Genomic DNA, 24966 nt, shown 5'->3' on the forward strand with positions numbered 1-24966 from the left:
GGTTGGTTGAGGGTTTTAATGTACTGTTACTTTTCCTTTGCTCTTGACCACACAACGATTACCTCAGGATTTCAATGCCCAACTCTCAAAACCAACAGTGGTATTTCACATCACGAGGGCAGAGAACTTATACAGTATAAGCTTCAACATGACATTAAAATAACAGTGTAAAGCACAGAAAGAACTGTGGGTAAAATCAGGACAGGTGAGCATCCAGAACCTCAGAGGACGTACCTGACCACAGGTAGAGTCCGTCAAAGCTGTATGAGTAGAGGTCATCCCCCACCCCATTGCCCCCCCATCCCTCTCCAGCCCCCGGGTAGGGGGCGTAACCCTTAGTGGAGGCCCATCCCACACGCAGGTGAGTTGGCTCACTGGTCACATAGTGGTCCACCTGAGAGAGAGAGAGAGAGAGAGAGAGAGAGAGAGAGAGAGAGAGAGAGAGAGAGAGATCAGACAGACAGACAGACAGACAGACAGACAGACAGACAGACAGACAGACAGACAGACAGACAGACAGACAGAGAGAGAGACAGACAGACAGACAGACAGACAGAAATAGTAGAGAGTCAGAGAGAGAGAGTCAGACAGACAGATAGTAGAGACAGAGAGAGAGACAAACAGACAGACAGACAGACAGACAGACAGACAGACAGACAGACAGACAGACAGACAGACAGACAGACAGACAGACAGACAGACAGACAGACAGACAGACAGACAGACAGAGAGAGATATTATAGACAGAGAGAGAGAGAGAGAGAGTCAGACAGACAGACAGACAGACAGACATAGTAGAGAGTCAGAGAGAGAGTCAGACAGACAGACAGACAGACAGACAGACAGACAGACAGACAGACAGACAGACAGACAGACAGACAGACAGACAGACAGAGAGAGATAGTATAGACAGAGAGAGAGAGAGTCAGACAGACAACCAGAGGGAGATAGTAGAGAGAGAGACAGACAGACAGAGAGAGATAGTAGAGACAGAGAGACAGGTAGACAGACAGACAGAGATAGTAGAGAGAGAGAGACAGGTAGACAGACAGACAGACAGAGAGAGATAGACAGACAGACAGACAGACAGACAGACAGACAGACAGACAGACAGACAGACAGACAGACAGACAGACAGACAGACAGACAGACAGACAGAGAGAGATAGTATAGACAGAGAGAGAGAGAGTCAGACAGACAACCAGAGGGAGATAGTAGAGAGAGAGACAGACAGACAGAGAGAGATAGTAGAGACAGAGAGACAGGTAGACAGACAGACAGAGATAGTAGAGAGAGAGAGACAGGTAGACAGACAGACAGAGAGAGATAGTAGAGACAGAGAGAGAGAGACAGGTAGAGAGACAGACAGAGAGAGATAGTAGAGAGAGAGAGACAGGTAGACAGATAGCCAGAGAGAGAGACATTGGACAAGTGACAAAACACATCTTAAATATTTTACTTGGCAATACTATTTAAAACACAATAATCAAAACACATCTTAAATATTTTACTTGGCAATACTATTTAAAACACAATAATCAAAACACATCTGCAAAGGAATGTAAGAAGAGTAATATTCACCTGGTCGATCATTAGCTCAAAGTACCACTTCTTATACTGGGCTGAACCCTCCGCCACTCCTAGGAAGATGTTGGGCCTCATACTGGAGAAACACATCCACATTTACAATCACAGTGAGACAGCCAGATAGATTATACATTATTCATATTTATATTCCAGCTTTTATGTGTCATTATATTGCAGTCAGAAAAGCTGTGTTGAGATATATTTAATCACACTGATTTGGAGAGCAAGACACGTGCAGTTGCAATGTAATTACCCCTCCCCCCCCCCACCACCCACCTCCACCCCCAGTGGCAACTAGCCAATTGCCTGCTGTTACGGTGCACTCAATTATTTTACAAATGGTGTTCACTAACCAGGGCATGCTGTAGTGAATAACATTGAGTTAGAATTAAAACACCTAAGAATTACAATGATTACATCATAGAATTAGAATGAAGACACCTAAGAATTACAATGATTACATCATAGAATTAGAATGAAAACACCTAAGAATTAGAATGATTACATCATAGAATTAGAATGAAAACACCTAAGAATTACAATGATTACATCATAGAATTAGAATGAAAACACCTAAGAATTACAATGATTACATCATAGAATTAGAATGAAAACACCTAAGAATTACAATGATTACATCATAGAATGAGAATGAAAACACCTAAGAATTACAATGATTACATCATAGAATTAGAATGAAAACACCTAAGAATTACAATGATTACATCATAGAATTAGAATGAAAACACCTAAGAATTACAATGATTACATCATAGAATTAGAATGAAAACACCTAAGAATTACAATGATTACATCATTGAAGTGTACATGTGATGAAAATTACAGGCCTCTCTCATCTTTTTAAGTGGGAGAACTTGCACAATTGGTGGCTGACTAAATACGTTTTTTGCCCCACTGTATATGTGCACACCTGGTTCCCATTCCCCCTGATTAGTATGTGTATATATGTGCCCTCTGTTCCCCATTGTCTTGTCTCATTACACACACCTGGTTCCCATTCCCCATGATTAGTATGTGTATATATGTGCCCTCTGTTCCCCATTGTCCTTGTTGATTATTGTTCCATGTGTTGTTATTACGGGTCTCGTCCTGTGTGTTGTTATTATGGGTTAGTCCCATGTGTTGTTATTATGGGTTAGTCCCGTGTGTTGTTATTATGGGTTAGTCCCATGTGTTGTTATTACGGGTCTCGTTCCATGTGTTGTTATTACGGGTCTCGTTCCCGTGTGTTGTTATTATGGGTTAGTCCCATGTGTTGTTATTACGGGTCTCGTCCTGTGTGTTGTTATTACGGGTCTCGTTCCATGTGTTGTTATTACGGGTCTCGTCCCATGTGTTGTTATTACGGGTCTCGTCCTGTGTGTTGTTATTACGGGTCTCGTTCCATGTATTGTTAGTACGGGTCTCGTCCTGTGTGTTGTTATTACGGGTCTCGTTCCATGTGTTGTTAGTACGGGTCTCGTCCTGTGTGTTGTTATTACGGGTCTCGTTCCATGTGTTGTTATTACGGGTCTCGCCCCGTGTGTTGTTATTACGGGTCTCGTCCTGTGTGTTGTTATTACGGGTCTCGTCCTGTGTGTTGTTATTACGGGTCTCGTTCCATGTGTTGTTATTACGGGTCTCGTCCTGTGTGTTGTTATTACGAGTCTCGTCCTGTGTATTGTTATTACGGGTCTCGTCCTGTGTGTTGTTATTACGGGTCTCGTCCTGTGTGTTGTTATTACGGGTCTCGTTCCCGTGTGTTGTTATTACGGGTCTCGTCCTGTGTGTTGTTATTACGGGTCTCGTCCTGTGTGTTGTTATTACGGGTCTCGTCCTGTGTGTTGTTATTACGGGTCTCGTTCCCGTGTGTTGTTATTACGGGTCTCGTCCTGTGTGTTGTTATTACGGGTCTCGTCCTGTGTGTTGTTATTACGGGTCTCGTCCTGTGTGTTGTTATTACGGGTCTCGTTCCCGTGTGTTGTTATTACGGGTCTCGTCCTGTGTGTTGTTATTACGGGTCTCGTCCTGTGTGTTGTTATTACGGGTCTCGTCCTGTGTGTTGTTATTACGGGTCTCGTCCCGTGTGTTGTTATTACGGGTCTCGTCCTGTGTGTTGTTATTACGGGTCTCGTCCCGTGTGTTGTTATTACGGGTCTCGTCCTGTGTGTTGTTATTACGGGTCTCGTCCTGTGTGTTGTTATTACGGGTCTCGTTCCCGTGTGTTGTTATTACGGGTCTCGTCCTGTGTGTTGTTATTATGGGTCTCGTTCCATGTGTTGTTATTATGGGTCTCGTCCTGTGTGTTGTTATTACGGGTCTCGTTCCCGTGTCTTGTTATTACGGGTCTCGTCCTGTGTATTTATTAGAGGTTTACACCTCACTCTTTGTTTGGATATATATACGTGTTTGTTTTGGGCTTCGTCCCCGTCATGTTCATGACGTAGGCTATATTGGGTAAAGAAATGTAAAAACAACTATTTTCGTATTCCTGCGCCTGGCTCCTATCATTATACAATGTGACGGGTATACAGCTCATTGAGTGTGGTCTTAGTGCCAGCCTCGGTCTGTGGTGGTATGTAGACAGCTATGAAAAATACAGATGAAAACTCTCTAGGTAGATAGTGTGGTCTACAGCTTATCATGAGATACTCTACCTCAGGTGAGCCAAACCTCGAGACGTCCTTAGATATACATAGACCTCCACCCCTTGTCTTTACCAGAGGCTGCTGTTGTATTGTGCCGATACAGTGTAAAAACCTACCAGCTGTATGTTGTTCATGTCGTCGTTCAGCCACGACTGAAACATAAGATGTTGCAGTTTTTAATGTCCCGTTGGTAGGATAATCTTGCTCGTAGGTCATTGATTTTATTTTCCAATGATTGCACGTTGGCCAATAGAACGGATGGCAGTAGGGGTTTACTCGCTCGCCTACGAATTCTCAGAAGGCAGTCCGACCTCCTCCCCCTTTTTCTCTGTCTTCTCTTGACACAAATGACAGGGATTTGGGCCTGTTCCCAGGAAAGCAGTATGTCCTTCACCTCTGACTCGTTGGACTCGTTAAAGGAAACAGCTTCTACCAGTTTGTGGTGAGTAATCGCTGTTCTGATGTCCAGAAGTTATTTTCAGTCATAAATAATGGCAGCAGCAACATTATGTACAAAATAAGTTTTTTTTTTTTTTTAAAGTCACAAACACTTTCTACTTCCTGTTACCTCTGAACATCATTGACCAATCGTGTCTGCAGGAGCAGGTCTCTCTTGGGAAGCAGGTGATCACAGATGAGGTTCTGATTGGCTCTCACAGCCACCCCATTACACACACACAGAGAACACAGGACGTCCAGGATCTAGACAGAGATAGAGGGAGGGAGGGGGAGAGACAAACAATGGGATTGAGAAAGAATGGATCAAAGGGAGGCACTGGCAGTCTTCAGGATGACCCTTTTGGGGTTATTGTGTGGAAGTGTGTGGGGTTATTGTGTGGAAGTGTGTGGGGTTATTGTGTGGAAGTGTGTGTGTGTGTGGAAGAGTGTGGGGTTATTGTGTGGAAGTGTGTGTGTGTGTGGAAGTGTGTGGGGTTATTGTGTGGAAGTGTGTGGGGTTATTGTGTGGAAGTGTGTGTGTGTGTGTGTGTGTGTGTGTGTGTGTGTGTGTGTGTGTGTGTGTGTGTGTGTGTGTGGAAGTGTGTGGGGTTATTGTGTGGAAGTGTGTGGGGTTATTGTGTGGAAGTGTGTGGGATTATTGTGTGGAAGTGTGTGTGTGTGTGTGGGGGGGGGGGGGGGGTTATTGTGTGTGTGTGTGTGTGTGTGTGTGTGTGTGTGTGTGTGTGTGTGTGTGTGTGTGTGTGTGTGTGTGTGTGTGTGTGTGTGTGTGTGTGTGTGTGTGTGTGTGTAAGTGATCGTGTGTGGAAGAACACCCGATGAATATGAGTGCGGTCAAGGTGAACTGAGAGGAATTTGTTAAAACCATGGGCCTGTTTCTAGGACATCAACACAACAAAAGGTGGACATCACATACTGAAACATTCCTCTATACCTCTCCTGTTCTCTACAGTGATCTTCAGATAACAAAGCAAGGTCAGAGGTCAATGATAAAGCATCTGGAATTGACTATTTGTTAATAAAGTTATGGTTTGAACATTCCTCTGACTTGTGTTAACATCCTCCCTTGTCTGACAATGTGCACATCTTTTGAACAGAGTCCTATTGGCTGTGGTATCCGCTGCCTCAACACTTCATCATGACATCACTGTACCAGAGGGCAGACAGAATAGGGTGTTAGGAACCGGTCACACTTTTATTTATGTCATGAAGCTTCATCTCTTCTCTCTGTCTCTCGGTCTCTGTCTCTTTCTCTCTGTCTCTCTGGCTCTGTCTCTCTGTCTCTCTCTGTCTTTCTCTGTCTCTGTCTCTCTGTCTCTTTCTCTCTGTCTCCTTTTCTCTGTCTCTCGGTCTCTGTCTCTGATGTCTCTCTCTGTCTCTCTCCCTGGCTCTCTGGCTCTCTCTGTCTTTCTCTGTCTCTCGGTCTCTGTCTCTCTTGTCTCTGTCTCTCTGGCTCTTTCTCTCTGTCTCTCTGGCTCTGTCTTTCTCTGTCTCTGTCTCTGATGTCTCTCTGTCTCTCTCTGTCTCTCTCCCTGGCTCTCTGTCTTTCTCTGTCTCTCGGTCTCTGTCTCTCTTGTCTCTCTGTGTCTCTCTCTGTCTCTCGGTCTCTGTCTCTCTCCCTGGCTCTCTGTCTCTTTCTCTCTGTCTCTCTCCCTGGCTCTCTGGCTCTGTCTCTCTCTGTCTCTCTCGGTCTCTCTGTCTCTGTTCTATAAGTGTGTCACACCACTGAAAAACTCTTCACACATAAACACAGAAGGTGATAATCCTCAGGTTTGTTCTGTGTAACAATAACACATGCCGCTAAGCAACAAACAGACACTTCATTACCTCCCTGGGTGGGTAAGCAATGCTATGCCAATAACCCTTAGAGGGGCATGCATGCCCTTTGTCTTTATTGGTTGTTAAAAGCCTATAGGATTCCATGGCATGGATCAACAGCTGGTGTTTACGAGACTGGGTTTCCAACCCATACACTGTAGGGTCTGGTGAAAAGTAGTGTATTACATAGGGAATAAGATGCCATTCAGGATGCAAACTGGCCCTGCGTGTGCTCCTGCATGCCCAGCTAACCCAATTAACCCAGCAGGGCTCGGTGACAAGTTTAACGCTGCATGTAAAACACGTAGCAGGAATGTTAAAACAATGTGATATGCAGCCCGAGGCTATTGTTAAAATCACGCTGCCACGCTGCCAGCTGTGACAGCCACATATTTACATACGTGTTTACTCTCTCCTCGGAGTAAAGAAGTTAAAGGCCAAAGCACTGTTTATACTGAATATATATGCCTCTGAGTTTAGAACGTTTAGAATGTGTTTAGAATGTGTTTAGAACGTTTAGAATGTGTTTAGAATGTGTTTAGAACGTTTAGAATGTGTTTAGAATATTTAGAATGTGTTTAGAACATTAGAATGTGTTTAGAATGTGTTTAGAATGTGTTTAGAACATTTAGAATGTGTTTAGAAAGTTTAGAATGTGTTTAGAATGTGTTTAGAATGTGTTTAGAACATTTAGAATGAGTTTAGAACATGTTTAGAACATGTTTAGAACATTTAGAATGAGGTTAGAACATTTAGAATGTGTTGAGAACATTTAGAATGTGTTTTAGAACATTTAGAATGTGTTGAGAACATTTAGAATGTGTTTTAGAACATTTAGAATGAGTTTAGAACATTTAGAATGTGTTTAGAACATTTATAATGTGTTTAGACCATCGCTACAAGACCATGGTGCTTGCCTACGGAGCTGTGAGGGGAACGGCACCTCAGTACCTCCAGGCTCTGATCAGGCCCTACACCCAAACAAGGGCACTGCGTTCATCCACCTCTGGCCTGCTCGCCTCCCTACCACTGAGGAAGTACAGTTCCCGCTCAGCCCAGTCAAAACTGTTCGCTGCTCTGGCCCCCCAATGGTGGAACAAACTCCCTCACGACGCCAGGACAGCGGAGTCAATCACCACCTTCCGGAGACACCTGAAACCCCACCTCTTTAAGGAATACCTAGGCTAGGATAAAGTAATCCCTCTCACCCCCCCTCCCCCTGAAAAGATTTAGATGCACTACTGTTCCACTGGAGGTCATAAGGTGAATGCACCAATTTGTAAGTCGCTCTGGATAAGAGCGTCTGCTAAATGACTTAAATGTAAATGACTTAAATGTTTAGAACATTAAGAATGAGTTTAGAACATTAGAATGTGTTTAGAATATTTAGAATGTGTTTAGAACATTTAGAATGTGTTTAGAATGTGTTTAGAACATTTAGAATGTGTTTAGAATATTTAGAATGTGTTTAGAACATTTAGAATGTGTTTAGAACATTAAGAATGAGTTTAGAACATTAGAATGTGTTTAGAATATTTAGAATGTGTTTAGAATGTGTTTAGAACATTTAGAATGTGTTTAGAAGGTTTAGAATGTGTTTAGAATGTGTTTAGAACATTTAGAATGAGTTTAGAACATGTTTAGAACATTTAGAATGAGGTTAGAACATTTAGAATGTGTTGAGAACATTTAGAACGTGTTTTAGAACATTTAGAATGAGTTTAGAACATTTAGAATGTGGTGATAACATTTAGAATGAGTTTAGAACATTTAGAATGTTGTTCTAACATTTAGAATGACTTTAGAACATTTAGAATGTGGTTATAACATTTAGAATGAGTTTAGAACATTTAGAATGTTGTTCTAACATTTAGAATGACTTTAGAACATTTAGAATGTGGTTATAACATTTAGAATGAGTTTACAACATTTAGAACGTGTTTAGAACATTTAGAATGTGTTTAGAACATTTAGAATGTGGTTATAACATTTAGAATGAGTTTAGAACATTTAGAATGTGGTTATAACATTTAGAATGAGTTTAGAACATTTAGAATGTGGTGATAACATTTAGAATGAGTTTAGAACATTTAGAATGTTGTTCTAACATTTAGAATGACTTTAGAACATTTAGAATGTGGTTATAACATTTAGAATGTGTTTAGAACATTTAGAATGTGTTTGGAACATTTAGAATGTGTTTAGAATGTGTTTAGAACTTTTAGAATGTGTTTATAATGAGTTTAGAACGTTTAGAATGTGTTTAGAATGTGTTTAGAATGAGTTTAGAATGTTTAGAATGAGTTTATTAGAAAACCAGTAATGCGTTGTTTTACTGACCTTGTGGTTGCGTCCGTGTTTGTAGAGCAGGGAGATGATGGACTTGATGTGTCCTCTCTGGATGATGTTCAGAGCTTCAGGAGACTCTATCAGGATGCAGTGGAGAACCTCCAGGATACCTAGAGTAGAGTAGAATACAATTGAATCAGGAGACTTTCAGGATATAGTGGAGAACCTGCAGGATACCTAGAGTAGAGTAGAATACAATTGAATCAGGAGACTTTCAGGATATAGTGGAGAACCTGCAGGATACCTGAGTGGAATATTTTTGTTAATTACAACACACTATTGGGACTGGGACATTAGAGTATACAACAGGCTATGACTACTTGATTACAGCACTATAACTGCTTACAGTACATGTCATGCCTCAGGTTAACTTACACTAGATGCATGCAGCCCCAAATTAGCTCGCAATAAAGGCATTTGACAACATGAACAAACAATTCCATACCCAATATGTTAATGTTAACTCTATGAAATCCAGTATACCTGATGAGGACTCCAGTCTCTCCAGCTTGCTGACCAGCCAGTCCAGGTTCCTGGAGAACTGGGTGCAGTTGTTTCTGTTCCCTTTGATCAGAGAGGCTGAAGAGAGAGAAGAAGAGTTAGATGTGTCAGAGGAAGGACACAGAGGGATAAGGGGTAGTTTTGAAGAGGGGTGTGGAGGAGGGGTATGTGGGGGATAGTTTAAGGAGAGGGTGAGGAGGAGGGGTATGGGGGAGAGAGGAGGAAGAGGGAGAGGAGGGGTATGTGGGGAGAGAGGAGGAAGAGGGAGAGGAGGGGTATGTGGGGGAGAGAGGAGGAAGAGGGAGAGGAGGGGTATGTGGGGGGAGAGAGGAGGAAGAGGGAGAGGAGGGGTATGTGGGGGAGAGAGGAGGAAGAGGGAGAGGAGGGGTATGTGGGGGAGAGAGGAGGAAGAGGGTGAGGAGGGGTATGTGGGGAGAGAGGAGGAAGAGGGTGAGGAGGGGTATGTGGGGGAGAGAGGAGGAAGAGGGAGAGGAGGGGTATGTGGGGGAGAGAGGAGGAAGAGGGAGAGGAGGGGTATGTGGGGGAGAGAGGAGGAAGAGGGTGAGGGGAGGGGTATGGGGGAGAGAGGAGGAAGAGGGTGAGGAGGGGTATGTGGGGGAGAGAGGAGGAAGAGGGAGAGGAGGGGTATGTGGGGGAGAGAGGAGGAAGAGGGTGAGGAGGGGTATGTGGGGAGAGAGGAGGAAGAGGGAGAGGAGGGGTATGTGGGGGGAGAGAGGAGGAAGAGGGAGAGGAGGGGTATGTGGGGGAGAGAGGAAGGAGAGGGAGAGGAGGGGTATGTGGGGGAGAGAGGAGGAAGAGGGTGAGGAGGGGTATGTGGGGGAGAGAGGAGGAAGAGGGAGAGGAGGGGTATGTGGGGGAGAGAGGAGGAAGAGGGAGAGGAGGGGTATGTGGGGGAGAGAGGAGGAAGAGGGAGAGGAGGGGTATGTGGGGGAGAGAGGAAGGAGAGGGAGAGGAGGGGTATGTGGGGGGAGAGAGGAGGAAGAGGGAGAGGAGGGGTATGTGGGGGAGAGAAGAGGAAGAGGGTGAGGAGGGGTATGTGGGGGAGAGAGGAGGAAGAGGGAGAGGAGGGGTATGTGGGGGAGAGAGGAGGAAGAGGGAGAGGAGGGGTATGTGGGGGAGAGAGGAGGAAGAGGGAGAGGAGGGGTATGTGGGGGATAGATGAAGGAGAGGGTGAGGAGGAGGGGTATGTGGGGGAGAGAGGAGGAAGAGGGAGAGGAGGGGTATGTGGGGGAGAGAGGAGGAAGAGGGTGAGGAGGGGTATGTGGGGGAGAGAGGAGGAAGAGGGAGAGGAGGGGTATGTGGGGGAGAGAGGAGGAAGAGGGTGAGGAGGGGTATGTGGGGGAGAGAGGAAGGAGAGTTTGAGGTCAAGGGGAGAACTGGGTACAGTTGCTCATGTTTCCATGGATTGGAGAGGCTAGAGAAAGGTGAGGTAAAAGAGAGGGGGGGTGAGTGAGGGAAAGAGGGGTGAGGAATGACAGGGATGAAAGGGTGATGCAGACATTGCAGAGGGGTGAGAGGGTGAAGAGAGAGAGGCCGAGTCAGACGAGAGTTTAATGTCTACATCCATATCTAAACCACTATGTTTGACAGACTCCTTCCCCTTTTCCACATTTTGTTACAGACTTATTCAAAAATGTATTAAATACATTTTTTCCTCATCAATTTACACACAATACCCCATAACAACAAAGCAAAAGCTGGATTTTAGAAATTTTTGCAAATGTATTAAACATAAAAACACATACATACATTATTTACATAACTATTCACACCCTTTGGTACGAGACTTGAAATTGAGCTCAGGGGCATCCTGTTTCCATTGATCATCCTTGAGATGTTTCTATTATTTTTAATCCACTTGTGGTAAATGACATTGATTTGACATGATTTGGAAAGACACACGCCTGTCTATTTAAGGTCCCACAGTTGACAATGAATGACAGAGCAAAAACAAAAAACCATGACGTCGAACAAATTGTCTGTAGAGCTCCGAGACAGGATTGTGTCGAGGCACAGATGTGGGGAAGGGTCCCAAAAAGCCCATTACTCAGTAAAAAGCACATGACAGCCCAATTGGAGTTGGCCAAATGGCAACTAAAGGACTCTCAGAACCATGAGAAACAAGATTCTCTGGTCTGATGAAACCAAGTTTGAACTCATTACAACACCCTACTACACAACACTCTACTATACAACACTTGAATATACAACACTATACTGTAACACACTATACAACACTATACTATAACATACTATACAACCCTCTACTATACAACACTATACTATAACATACTATACAACCCTCTACTATACTATACAACACTCTACTATACAACCCTCTACTATACAACACTCTACTATACAACACTCTACTATATAACACTATACAACACTCTACTATACAACCCTCTACTATATAACACTATACAACACTCTACTATACAACCCTCTACTATATAACACTATACAACACTCTACTATACAACCCTCTACTATACTATACAACACTCTACTATACAAAACAACACTCTACTACACAACACTCTACTATACAACACTCTACTATATAACACTATACAACACTCTACTATACAACACTCTACTATATAACACTATACAACACTCTACTATACAACACTCTACTATACAACACTCTACTATACAACACGCTACTATACAACACTCTACTACACAACACTCTACTATACAACTCTCTACTATACAACACTCTACTACACAACACTCTACTATACAACACTCTACTATATAACACTATACAACACTCTACTATACAACCCTCTACTATATAACACTATACAACACTCTACTATACAACCCTCTACTATACTATACAACACTCTACTATACAAAACAACACTCTACTACACAACACTCTACTATACAACACTCTACTATATAACACTATACAACACTCTACTATACAACACTCTACTATATAACACTATACAACACTCTACTACACAACACTCTACTATACAACTCTCTACTATACAACACTCTACTACACAACACTCTACTATACAACTCTCTACTATACAACACTCTACTACACAACACTCTACTATACAACACTCTACTACACAACACTCTACTACACAACACTCTACTATACAACTCTCTACTATACAACACTCTACTATACAACTCTCTATTATACAACTCTCTACTATACAACACTCTACTATACAACTCTCTACTATACAACACTCTTCTATAGAACTCTCTACTATACAACTCTCTACTATACAACACTCTAATATACAACACTCTTCTATACAACACTCTTCTATAGAACTCTCTATTATACAACTCTCTACTATACAACTCTCTACTATGCAACACTCTAATATACAACACTCTACTACACAACACTCTACTATACAACACTCTACTATACAACACTCTTCTATACAACTCTCTATTATACAACACTCTTCTATACAACTCTCTACTATACAACACTCTACTATACAACACTCTTCTATACAACTCTCTACTACACAACACTCTACTATATAACACTATACAACACTCTACTATACAACACTCTACTATACAACACTCTACTATACAACACTCTTCTATACAACTCTCTACTATACAACACTCGTTAAAACCACGGCACTCCCCTCTCTCTCTATCCCCTCTCTCCCTCTCTCTATCCCCTCTCTCCCTCTTGTTAAAACCACGGCACTCCCCTCTCTCTCTATCCCCTCTCTCCCTCTCTCTATCCCCTCTCAATTCAATTTCAATTCAATTCAATTCAAGGGCTTTATTGGCATGGGAAACATGTGTTAACATTGCCAAAGCAAGTGAGGTAGACAACATACAAAGTGAATATATAAAGTGAAAAACAACAAAAATTAACAGTAAACATTACACATACAGAAGTTTCAAAACAGTAAAGACATTACAAATGTCATATTATATATATATATACAATGTACAAATAGTTAAAGGACACAAGATAAAATGAATAAGCATAAATATGGGTTGTATTTACAATGGTGTTTGTTCTTCACTGGTTGCCCTTTTCTCGTGGCAACAGGTCACAAATATTGCTGCTGTGATGGCACACTGTGGAATTTCACCCAAAAGATATGGGAGTTTTTCAAAATTGGATTTGTTTTCGAATTCTTTGTGGATCTGTGTAATCTGGGGAAATATGTCTCTCTAATATGGTCATACATTGGGCAGGAGGTTAGGAAGTGCAGCTCAGTTTCCACCTCATTTTGTGGGCAGTGAGCACATAGCCTGTCTTCTCTTGAGAGCCATGTCTGCCTACGGCGGCCTTTCTCAATAGCAAGGCTATGCTCACTGAGTCTGTACATAGTCAAAGCTTTCCTTAATTTTGGGTCAGTCACAGTGGTCAGGTATTCTGCCGCTGTGTACTCTCTGTGTAGGGCCAAATAGCATTCTAGTTTGCTCTGTTTTTTTGTTAATTCTATCCAATGTGTTAAGTAATTATCTTTTTGTTTTCTCATGATTTGGTTGGGTCTAATTGTGCTGTTGTCCTGGGGCTCTGTAGGGTGTGTTTGTGTTTGTGAACAGAGCCCCAGGACCAGCTTGCTTAGGGGACTCTTCTCCAGGTTCATCTCTCTGTAGGTGATGGCTTTGTTATGGAAGGTTTGTGAATCGCTTCCTTTTAGGTGGTTGTAGAATTTAACGGCTCTTTTCTGGATTTTGATAATTAGTGGGTATCGGCCTAATTCTGCTCTGCATGCATTATTTGGTGTTTTACGTTGTACACGGAGGATATTTTTGCAGAATTCTGCGTGCAGAGTCTCAATTTGGTGTTTGTCCCATTTTGTGAAGTCTTGGTTGGTGAGCGGACCCCAGACCTCACAACCATAAAGGGCAATGGGCTCTATGACTGATTCAAGTATTTTTAGCCAAATCCTAATTGGTATGTTGAAATTTATGTTTCTTTTGATGGCATAGAATGCCCTTCTTGCCTTGTCTCTCAGATCGTTCACAGCTTTGTGGAAGTTACCTGTGGTGCTGATGTTTAGGCCAAGGTATGTATAGTTTTTGTGTGCTCTAGGGCAACAGTGTCTAGATGGAATTTGTATTTGTGGTCCTGGTGACTGGACCTTTTTTGGAACACCATTATTTTGGTCTTACTGAGATTTACTGTCAGGGCCCAGGTCTGACAGAATCTGTGCATAAGATCTAGGTGCTGCTGTAGGCCCTCCTTGGTTGGTGACAGAAGCACCAGATCATCAGCAAACAGCAGACATTTGACTTCGGATTCTAGCAGGGGAGGCCGGGTGCTGCAGACTTTTCTAGTGCCCGCGCCAATTCGTTGATATATATGTTGAAGAGGGTGGGGCTTAAGCTGCATCCCTGTCTAACCCCACGACCCTGTGTGAAGAAATGTGTGTGTTTTTTTGCCAATTTTAACCGCACACTTGTTGTTTGTGTACATGGATTTTATAATGTCGTATGTTTTACCCCCAACACCACTTTCCATCAGTTTGTATAGCAGACCCTCATGCCAGATTGAGTCGAAGGCTTTTTTGAAATCAACAAAGCATGAGAAGACTTTGCCTTTGTTTTGGTTTGTTTGGTTGTCAATTAGGGTGTGCAGGGTGAATACATGGTCTGTTGTACGGTAATTTGGTAAAAAGCCAATTTGACATTTGCTCAGTACATTGTTTTCATTGAGAAAATGTACGAGTCTGCTGTTAATAATAATGCAGAGGATTTTCCCAAGGTTACTGTTGACACATATTCCACGGTAGTTATTGGGGTCAAATTTGTCTCCACTTTTGTGGATCGGGGTGATCAGTCCTTGGTTCCAAATATTGGGGAAGATGCCAGAGCTAAGTATGATGTTAAAGAGTTTTAGTATAGACAATTGGAATTTGTTGTCTGTATATTTGATCATTTCATTGAGGATACCATCGACACCACATGCCTTTTTGGGTTGAAGGGATTTTATTTTGTCCTGTAACTCATTCAATGTAATTGGAGAATCCAGTGGGTTCTGGTAGTCTTTAATAGTTGATTCTAAGATCTGTATTTGATCATGTATATGTTTTTGCTCTTTATTATTTGTTATAGAGCCAAAAAGATTGGAGAAGTGGTTTACCCATACATCTCCATTTTGGATAGATAATTCTTCGTGTTGTTGTTTGTTTAGTGTTTTCCAATTTTCCCAGAAGTGGTTGGAGTCTATGGATTCTTCAATTGCATTGAGCTGATTTCTGACATGCTGTTCCTTCTTTTTCCGTAGTGTATTTCTGTATTGTTTTAGTGATTCACCATAGTGAAGGCGTAGACTCAGGTTTTCCGGGTCTCTATGTTTTTGGTTGGACAGGTTTCTCAATTTCTTTCTTAGATTTTTGCATTCTTCATCAAACCATTTGTCATTATTGTTAATTTTCTTCGGTTTTCTATTTGAGATTTTTAGATTTGATAGGGAAGCTGAGAGGTCAAATATACTGTTAAGATTTTCTACTGCCAGGTTTACACCTTCACTATTACAGTGGAACGTTTTACCCAGGAAATTGTCTAAAAGGGATTGAATTTGTTGTTGCCTAATTGTTTTTTATGTCCTCTCTCCCTCTTGTTAAAACCACGGCACTCCCCTCTTTCTCTATCCCCTCTCTCCCTCTCTCTATCCCTCTCTCTCCCTCTTGTTAAAACCACGGCACTCCCCTCTCTCTCTATCCCCTCTCTCCCTCTCTCTATCCCCTCTCTCCCTCTTGTTAAAACCACGGCACTCCCCTCTCTCTCTATCCCCTCTCTCCCTCTCTCTATCCCCTCTCTCCCTCTCTCTCTATCCCCTCTCTCCCTCTCTCTATCCCCTTCCTCCCTCTCTCTATCCCCTCTCTCCCTCTCTCTCTATCCCTCTCCCTCTCTCTCTATCCCCTCTCTCCTCTCTCTCTATCCCCTCTCTCCCTCTCTCTATCCCCTCTCTCCCCTCTCTCTCTATCCCCTCTCTCCCTCTCTCTCTATCCCCTCTCTCCCTCTCTCTATCCCCTCTCTATCCCCTCTCTCTCTCTCTCCTCTCTCCCTCTCTCTATCCCCCTCTCTCCCTCTCTCTATCCCTCTCTCCCTCTCTCTCTATCCCCTCTCTCCCTCTCTCTCTATCCCCTCTCTCCCTCTCTCTATCCCCTCTCTCCCTCTCTCTATCCCCTCTCTCCTCTCTCTCTATCCCCTCTCTCCCTCTCTCTCTATCCCCTCTCTCCCCTCTCTCTATCCCCTCTCTCCCTCTCTCTCTATCCCCTCTCTCCCTCTCTCTATCCCTCTCTCCCTCTCTCTATCCCTTCTCTCACTCTCTCTATCCCCTCTCTCCCTCTCTCTCTATCCCCTCTCCCTCTCTCTATCCCCTCTCTATCCCTCTCTCTCCCTCTCCTCTCTCCCTCTCTCTATCCCTCTCTCCCTCTCTCTATCCCCTCTCTCCCTCTCTCTCTATCCCCTCTCTCCCTCTCTCTCTATCCCCTCTCTCCCTCTCTCTATCCCCTCTCTCCCTCTCTCTATCCCCTCTCTCCCTCTCTCTATCCCCTCTCTCCCTCTCTCTCTATCCCCTCTCTCCCCTCTCTCTCTATCCCTCTCTCCCTCTCTCTATCCCCTCTCTCCCTCTCTCTCTATCCCTCTCTCTCCTCTCTCTATCCCCTCTCTCCCTCTCTCTATCCCTTCTCTCACTCTCTCTATCCCCTCTCTCCCTCTCTCTCTATCCCCTCTCTCCCTCTCTCTCTATCCCCTCTCTCCCTCTCTCTCTATCCCCTCTCTCCCTCTTGTTAAAACCACGGTACTGTTTCGAGAACATCAACAAAACAAAAGGTGGACAACACATACTGAAACTTCTCAGGGGTCATTCGTATATATGCCTATGGGCTGTGGTAAAGACTAGTGCACTACATAGGGAATAGGGTGCTACTTGGGATGTATCCGGTGCCTCAACACTTCATCATCACATCACTGTACCAGAGGGCAGACAGGATAAGGTGTTAAGAACCGGTTACACTTTTATTCATGTGATGAAGCTTCATCTCTTCTCTTTCTCTCTGTCTGTCCGTCTATTTCTCTCTTTCTCTTTCTTCTCTCTTCTCTATTTTTCACTTTCTCTCTGTCTCTCTGTCTCTCTGTCTCTCTCTGTCTGTCCGTCTATTTCTCACTATCTCTCTCTGTCTGTCCGTCTATTTCTCTCTTTCTCTTTCTTCTCTATTTCTCGCTTTCTCTCTGTCTCTCTCTGTCTGTCCGTCTATTTCTCACTATCTCTTTCTCTTTCTTCTCTCTTCTCTATTTCTCTCTCTCCTCTGTGACTAACCACAAATAACTGCCATGTCAGTCCTGTCAACAGATCTTCTCTCCAAATGGGGCTCAGGGAGGTGTGTGTTCCTGTGTGTGTGTTCCTGTGTGTATGTGTGTTCCTGGGTGTGTGTTCCTGTGTGTATGTGTGTGTGTGTGCTCCTGTGTGTATGTGTGTTCCTGGGTGTGTGTTCCTGTGTGTGTGTGTGTGTGTGTGTGTGTGTGTGTGTGTGTGTGTGTGTGTGTGTGTTCCTGTGTGTATATGTGTGAGTGTGTGTGTGTGTGTTCCTGTGTGTATATGTGTGAGTGTGTGTGTGTGTGTTCCTGTGTGTATGTGTGTGAGTGTGTGTGTGTGTGTGTGTTCCTGTGTGTATGTGAGTGTGTGTGTGAGTGAGTGAGTGAGTGTGTGTTCCTGTGTGTATGTGAGTGTGTGTGTGTGTGAGTGAGTGAGTGTGTGTGTGTTCCTGTGTGTATGTGAGTGTGTGTGTGTGTGTGTGTGTGTGTGTGTGTGTGTGTGTGTGTGTGTGTGTGTGTGTGTGTGTGTGTGTGTGTGAGTGAGTGAGTGTGAGTGTGTGAGTGTGTGTATGTGTGAGTGAGTGAGTGAGTGAGTGAGTGTCTGTTCCTGTGTGTATGTGAGTGTGTGTGTGAGTGAGTGAGTGAGTGAGTGAGTGAGTGAGTGAGTGAGTGAGTGAGTGAGTGAGTGAGTGAGTGAGTGAGTGTGAGTGAGTGTGTGTGTGAGTGTGTGAGTGTGTGTGTGAGTGAGTGAGTGAGTGTGTGTGTGAGTGAGTGAGTGTGTGTGTTCCTGTGTGTATGTGAGTGTGTGTGTGTGAGTGAGTGTGTGTGTGTGTGTTCCTGTGCGTATGTGAGTGTGTGTGTGAGTGAGTGAGTGAGTGTGTGCATCCACCACCCTAAGGTTTCATCTCTCTCACCCAGTAGTTGGTAGAGGAGGTTGAGGATGCTCTTCCATGCCGCCCCAGCCTCTTCCCCAGCATGCTCTCCGAAGTGAGCAGCGCTGTTGTACAGGTTGAGCCGGTCGATGCACATCACCAGCAGGGTCAGCATGCCCTGAAACACACACACACACCGGGGTGGTCATACAAGGTCTGCATCCCCAATAGAACCCTATTCACTAACCAGGGTCCATAAAGCTCTGGTTAAATATAGTGCACTACTTCTAACCAGGGTCCATAAAGCTCTGGTTAAATATAGTGCACTACTTCTAACCAGGGTCCATAAAGCTCTGGTTAAATATAGTGCACTACTTCTAACCAGGGTCCATAAAGCTCTGGTTAAATATAGTGCACTACTTCTAACCAGGGTCCATAAAGCTCTGGTTAAATATAGTGCACTACTTCTAACCAGGGTCCATAAATCTCTGGTTAAATATAGTGCACTACTTCTAACCAGGGTCCATAAAGCTCTGGTTAAATATAGTGCACTACATCTAACCAGGGTCCATAAAGCTCTGGTTAAATATAGTGCACTACTTCTAACCAGGGTCCATAAAGCTCTGGTTAAATATAGTGCACTACTTCTAACCAGGGTCCATAAATCTCTGGTTAAATATAGTGCACTACTTCTAACCAGGGTCCATAAAGCTCTGGTTAAATATAGTGCACTACATCTAACCAGGGTCCATAAAGCTCTGGTTAAATATAGTGCACTACTTCTAACCAGGGTCCATAAAGCTCTGGTTAAATATAGTGCACTACTTCTAACCAGGGTCCATAAAGCTCTGGTTAAATATAGTGCACTACTTCTAACCAGGGTCCATAAAGCTCTGGTTAAATATAGTGCACTACTTCTAACCAGGGTCCATAAAGCTCTGATTAAATATAGTGCACTACTTCTAACCAGGGTCCATAAAGCTCTGGTTAAATATAGTGCACTACTTCTAACCAGGGTCCATAAAGCTCTGGTTAAATATAGTGCACTACTTCTAACCAGGGTCCATAAAGCTCTGGTTAAATATAGTGCACTACTTCTAACCAGGGTCCATAAATCTCTGGTTAAATATAGTGCACTACTTCTAACCAGGGTCCATAAAGCTCTGGTTAAATATAGTGCACTACTTCTAACCAGGGTCCATAAAGCTCTGGTTAAATATAGTGCACTACTTCTAACCAGGGTCCATAAATCTCTGGTTAAATATAGTGCACTACTTCTAACCAGGGTCCATAAAGCTCTGGTTAAATATAGTGCACTACTTCTAACCAGGGTCCATAAAGCTCTGGTTAAATATAGTGCACTACTTCTAACCAGGGTCCATAAAGCTCTGGTTAAATATAGTGCACTACTTCTAACCAGGGTCCATAAAGCTCTGGTTAAATATAGTGCACTACTTCTAACCAGGGTCCATAAAGCTCTGGTTAAATATAGTGCACTACTTCTAACCAGGGTCCATAAATCTCTGGTTAAATATAGTGCACTACTTCTAACCAGGGTCCATAAAGCTCTGGTTAAATATAGTGCACTACTTCTAACCAGGGTCCATAAATCTCTGGTTAAATATAGTGCACTACTTCTAACCAGGGTCCATAAAGGTCTGGTTAAATATAGTGCACTACTTCTAACCAGGGTCCATAAATCTCTGGTTAAATATAGTGCACTACTTCTAACCAGGGTCCATAAATCTCTGGTTAAATATAGTGCACTACTTCTAACCAGGGTCCATAAAGCTCTGGTTAAATATAGTGCACTACTTCTAACCAGGGTCCATAAAGCTCTGGTTAAATATAGTGCACTACTTCTAACCAGGGTCCATAAATCTCTGGTTAAATATAGTGCACTACTTCTAACCAGGGTCCATAAAGCTCTGGTTAAATATAGTGCACTACTTCTAACCAGGGTCCATAAAGCTCTGGTTAAATATAGTGCACTACTTCTAACCAGGGTCCATAAAGCTCTGGTTAAATATAGTGCACTACTTCTAACCAGGGTCCATAAAGCTCTGGTTAAATATAGTGCACTACTTCTAACCAGGGTCCATAAAGCTCTGGTTAAATATAGTGCACTACTTCTACCAGGGTCCATAAAGCTCTGGTTAAATATAGTGCACTACTTCTAACCAGGGTCCATAAAGCTCTGGTTAAATATAGTGCACTACTTAGTGAGTAGTGCACTATATTTAACCAGAGCTTTATGGACCCTGGTTAGAAGTAGTGCACTATATAGTTATTAGGGTGCTATAATGAGACGTTGTGTGAGTCCATCACAGTGGTGTTCCTAGAACTTCCTACATGAAAAGAGATGCATTTGCACATTCAGTAGAGTCTCTTGCAGGTTGGAGAATATAACCAGACAAAAGAAAGAGGCTTCTGCTTGCTAATTGCCTCTGTATTTTGAAACGCTTAACGTTTCAGGAACCTGCAAAAAAAAAAAAACACACTACTACACTGAAAAAAGTTACAACTTGGCAAGTCAGCGTTGGACAAGTACAACGCCTACGAAGCAGTCAAACATGATCCTTTATAACCCTGATTAAACCTGAGGTCCCGGAGCCCTGGGAGCTCACCTCCTCTTTGAAGAGGTCCTGTCGTTTGATGAGAGATCTCAGCAGAGTCTGTTTCTCCTCATGTTCCAGCTCTGAGTCGGGCTGTTTGAAATACTCAATGAGATCATCCAGCGTCTGCAACACCTCGTCAAAGTTAGGCAGAGACACCTCCACGTTCTTATCCCTTCCAATACTGTCCAGACCCCTAGCGGAGAGGGGGGAGGGAGGGAGGAGAGGTGAAGAGACGATGAGAGACAGGTGGAGGGGGTGAGAGAGAGGGTGTGGGGAGAGAGGGGGAGAGAGTTGAGGGGACAGGGAGAGAGATAGGTGGAGAGCGAGGGGAGGGAGAGAGAGGGGGAGAGAGTTGGGGGACGGGGAGAGAGATAGGTGGAGAGTGAGGGGAGGTAGAGAGAGGGGAGAGAGAGGGGCGGGGAGAGGGGCAGGGAGGAAGATGGGAAAGAGGAAGAGAGAGGGGCGGGGAGGGAGATGGGAAAGAGGAAGAGAGAGAGAGAGATAGAGAGTGGGAAAAAGTGAGCGACATAAAGCCAATTGACGGCACTGATAATTTGCTACATTAATATCACTTTTCCACAATTGTCTCAAATTATATCACGCAAGTTCTAAAGCAGACAATCACCGATATCAGTCACTAGACGTGAACCCACATGCAGGCTAGTTTGATGTGCCTGATCACACAAAAGCAGGAAAATTGCAACTGCGATTGAATCTCTCTTGTGTCAGTTCATTTGAATCATCTTGGTATTCAGTAGAAATCAAGATAAGAACCAGCGATGTATGATCCTGCTTTAAAAGGAGATTTCGGGATTTTGGCAATGAGGTCCTTTATCTACCTCCCCCAGAGTCAAATGAACTTGTGAATACCATTTTTATGTCTCTGTGTCCAGTATAAAGGAAGTTAGAGGTAGTTTTAGCACGCTAGTAGATACCCATAGACATACAGGCAGTGCACTACCTCTAACTTCCTTCATACTGGACACAGAAACACAAACATGGTACACCACGAGTTCATCTGACTCTGGGGAGGTATAAAAACAAAATGACCAAACTCTCACAGTATCCCTTTTTCTAAGCCCAAATTAGCCTCATTCAAAATTAGCACCTCTGTGTTCTGTATTTTCTGGGATAGATGATGGTTAACATGTCATGGTTACCAACGCAGCAGACCCACGTGTTCGATGAAGGCCTCGAGCAGGAACGCACAATTTACACATTAACCGACACACAGTACCACATAATACACATTAACCAATGCACAGTACAACATAATACACATTAACCAACGCACAGTCCAGCATAATACACATTAACCAATGCACAGTACAACATAATACACATTAACCAACTCACAGTACCACATAATACACATTAACCGACACACAGTACCACATAATACACATTAACCAACTCACAGTACCACGTAATACACATTAACCAACGCACAGTCCAGCATAATACACATTAACCAATGCACAGTACAACATAATACACATTAACCGACACACAGTACCACATAATACAATTTAACCAATGCACAGTACCACGTAATACACATTAACCAACGCACAGTACAACATAATACACATTAACCGACACACAGTACCACATAATTTGGGGCGGCAGGGTAGCCTAGTGGTTAGAGCGTTGGACTAGTAACCGGAAGGTTGCAAGTTCAAACCCCCGAGCTGACAAGGTACAAATCTGTCATTCTGCCCCTGAACAGGCAGTTAACCCGCTGTTCCTAGGCCGTCATTGAAAATAAGAATTTGTTCTTAACTGACTTGCCTGGTTAAATAAAGGTAAAATTTAAAAAAAATAATAATAATACACATTAACCAACGCACAGTACCACGTAATACACATTAATCAATGCACAGTACAACATAATACACATTAATCAATGCACAGTACAACATAATACACAATAACCAACACAAAGTACTACATAGTACACATTAACCAACACACAGTACTACATAGTACACATTAACCAACACAAAGTACTACATAGTACACATTAACCGACACACAGTACTACATAGTACACATTAACCGACACACAGTAAGTACCACATAATACACATTAACTGACACACAGTACCACAATGCATAGTAACTAGAAAACAGGGCCATTCTCCTCATTCAACCTGTCCATGTTGGACATACAGGTGAGCCCTCTAGACATACAGGTGAGCCCTATAGACATACAGGTGAGCCCTATAGACATACAGGTGAGCCCTCTAGACATACAGGTGAGCCCTCTAGACATACAGGTGAGCCCTCTAGACATACAGGTGAGTCCTCTAGACATACAGGTGAGCCCTCTAGACATACAGGTGAGCCCTCTAGACATACAGGTGAACCCTCTAGACATACAGGTGAGCCCTCTAGACATACAGGTGAGCCCTCTAGACATACAGGTGAGCCCTCTAGACATACAGGTGAGCCCTATAGACATACAGGTGAGCCCTCTAGACATACAGGTGAGCCCTATAGACATACAGGTGAGCCCTCTAGACATACAGGTGAGCCCTCTAGACATACAGGTGAGCCCTCTAGACATACAGGTGAGCCCTATAGACATACAGGTGAGCCCTCTAGACATACAGATGAGTCCTCTAGACATACAGGTGAGCCCTCTAGACATACAGGTGAGCCCTCTAGACATACAGGTGAGCCCTATAGACATACAGGTGAGCCCTCTAGACATACAGGTGAGCCCTCTAGACATACAGGTGAGCCCTATAGACATACAGGTGAGCCCTATAGACATACAGGTGAGCCCTCTAGACATACAGGTGAGCCCTCTAGACATACAGGTGAGCCCTATAGACATACAGGTGAGCCCTCTAGACATACAGGTGAGCCCTATAGACATACAGATGAGCCCTACGTACTTGATGAAGTGGCTGAAGAGGACTGTGGTGTTCCTGATGATGCGTACAGCCCGTGCCTCCTCGTGTTGACAACGCTGAAGGGTCAGACCGTCGTCCATGTGACCCTCAGCATGCAGACAGGCCTGGAGCAGAGACAAACACAACTCATACATTACCACAACATACACAACTCAGACATTATCCTAACATACAAAACTCAGACATTACCCTAACATACACAACTCAGACATGATCCTAACATACACAACTCAGACATTATCCTAACATACACAACTCAGACATGATCCTAACATACACAACTCAGACATGATCCTAACATACACAACTCAGACATTACCGTAACATACACAACTCAGACATTACCCTAACATACACAACTCAGACATTATCCTAACATACACAACTCTGGGTTTAAGCAGTATACACAGTACAACAAAACAGAGACATCCTGTACACTGCCAAGCCTCCAGAAATGAATCAACCCTGCCTCTGCCAACCCCTGGATGTGGACAATTACATCTGATAAACAATTTCTTACATCATTCAATTACATCTGATAAACAATAAATACATCATTCAATTACATCTGATAAACAATAAATACATCATTCAATTACATTCAATTACATCTGATAAACAATAAATACATCATTCAATTACATTCAATTACATCTGATAAACAATAAATACATCATTCAATTACATTCAATTACATCTGATAAACAATAAATACATCATTCAATTACATTCAATTACATCTGATAAACAATAAATACATCATTCAATTACATTCAATTACATCTGATAAACAATAAATACATCATTCAATTACATTCAATTACATCTGATAAACAATAAATACATCATTCAATTACATTCAATTACATCTGATAAACAA

The 24966-nt window shown here is 43.1% G+C and overlaps 1 protein-coding gene across 5 annotated transcripts in view; it reads right to left on the reverse strand.

Moving 5' to 3' along the window:
* LOC115122410 (ryanodine receptor 3-like) overlaps nucleotides 1-24966 on the reverse strand; it is a 269794-nt gene that overhangs the window by 146674 nt on the left and 98154 nt on the right. For all 5 annotated transcript variants that reach the window (XM_065008606.1, XM_065008603.1, XM_065008605.1 and 2 more), the window contains 8 exons: nucleotides 24069-24190; nucleotides 21175-21358; nucleotides 18590-18725; nucleotides 9342-9437; nucleotides 8850-8968; nucleotides 4804-4937; nucleotides 1582-1663; nucleotides 235-394 (listed from right to left, as the gene is read on the reverse strand). In XM_065008606.1, the coding sequence (XP_064864678.1) occupies nucleotides 235-394; nucleotides 1582-1663; nucleotides 4804-4937; nucleotides 8850-8968; nucleotides 9342-9437; nucleotides 18590-18725; nucleotides 21175-21358; nucleotides 24069-24190 (1033 nt within the window). The remainder of the gene's footprint in view (nucleotides 1-234; nucleotides 395-1581; nucleotides 1664-4803; nucleotides 4938-8849; nucleotides 8969-9341; nucleotides 9438-18589; nucleotides 18726-21174; nucleotides 21359-24068; nucleotides 24191-24966) is intronic.

Source organism: Oncorhynchus nerka, linkage group LG24, assembly GCF_034236695.1.
Source record: "Oncorhynchus nerka isolate Pitt River linkage group LG24, Oner_Uvic_2.0, whole genome shotgun sequence".
NCBI lineage: Eukaryota > Metazoa > Chordata > Actinopteri > Salmoniformes > Salmonidae > Oncorhynchus > Oncorhynchus nerka.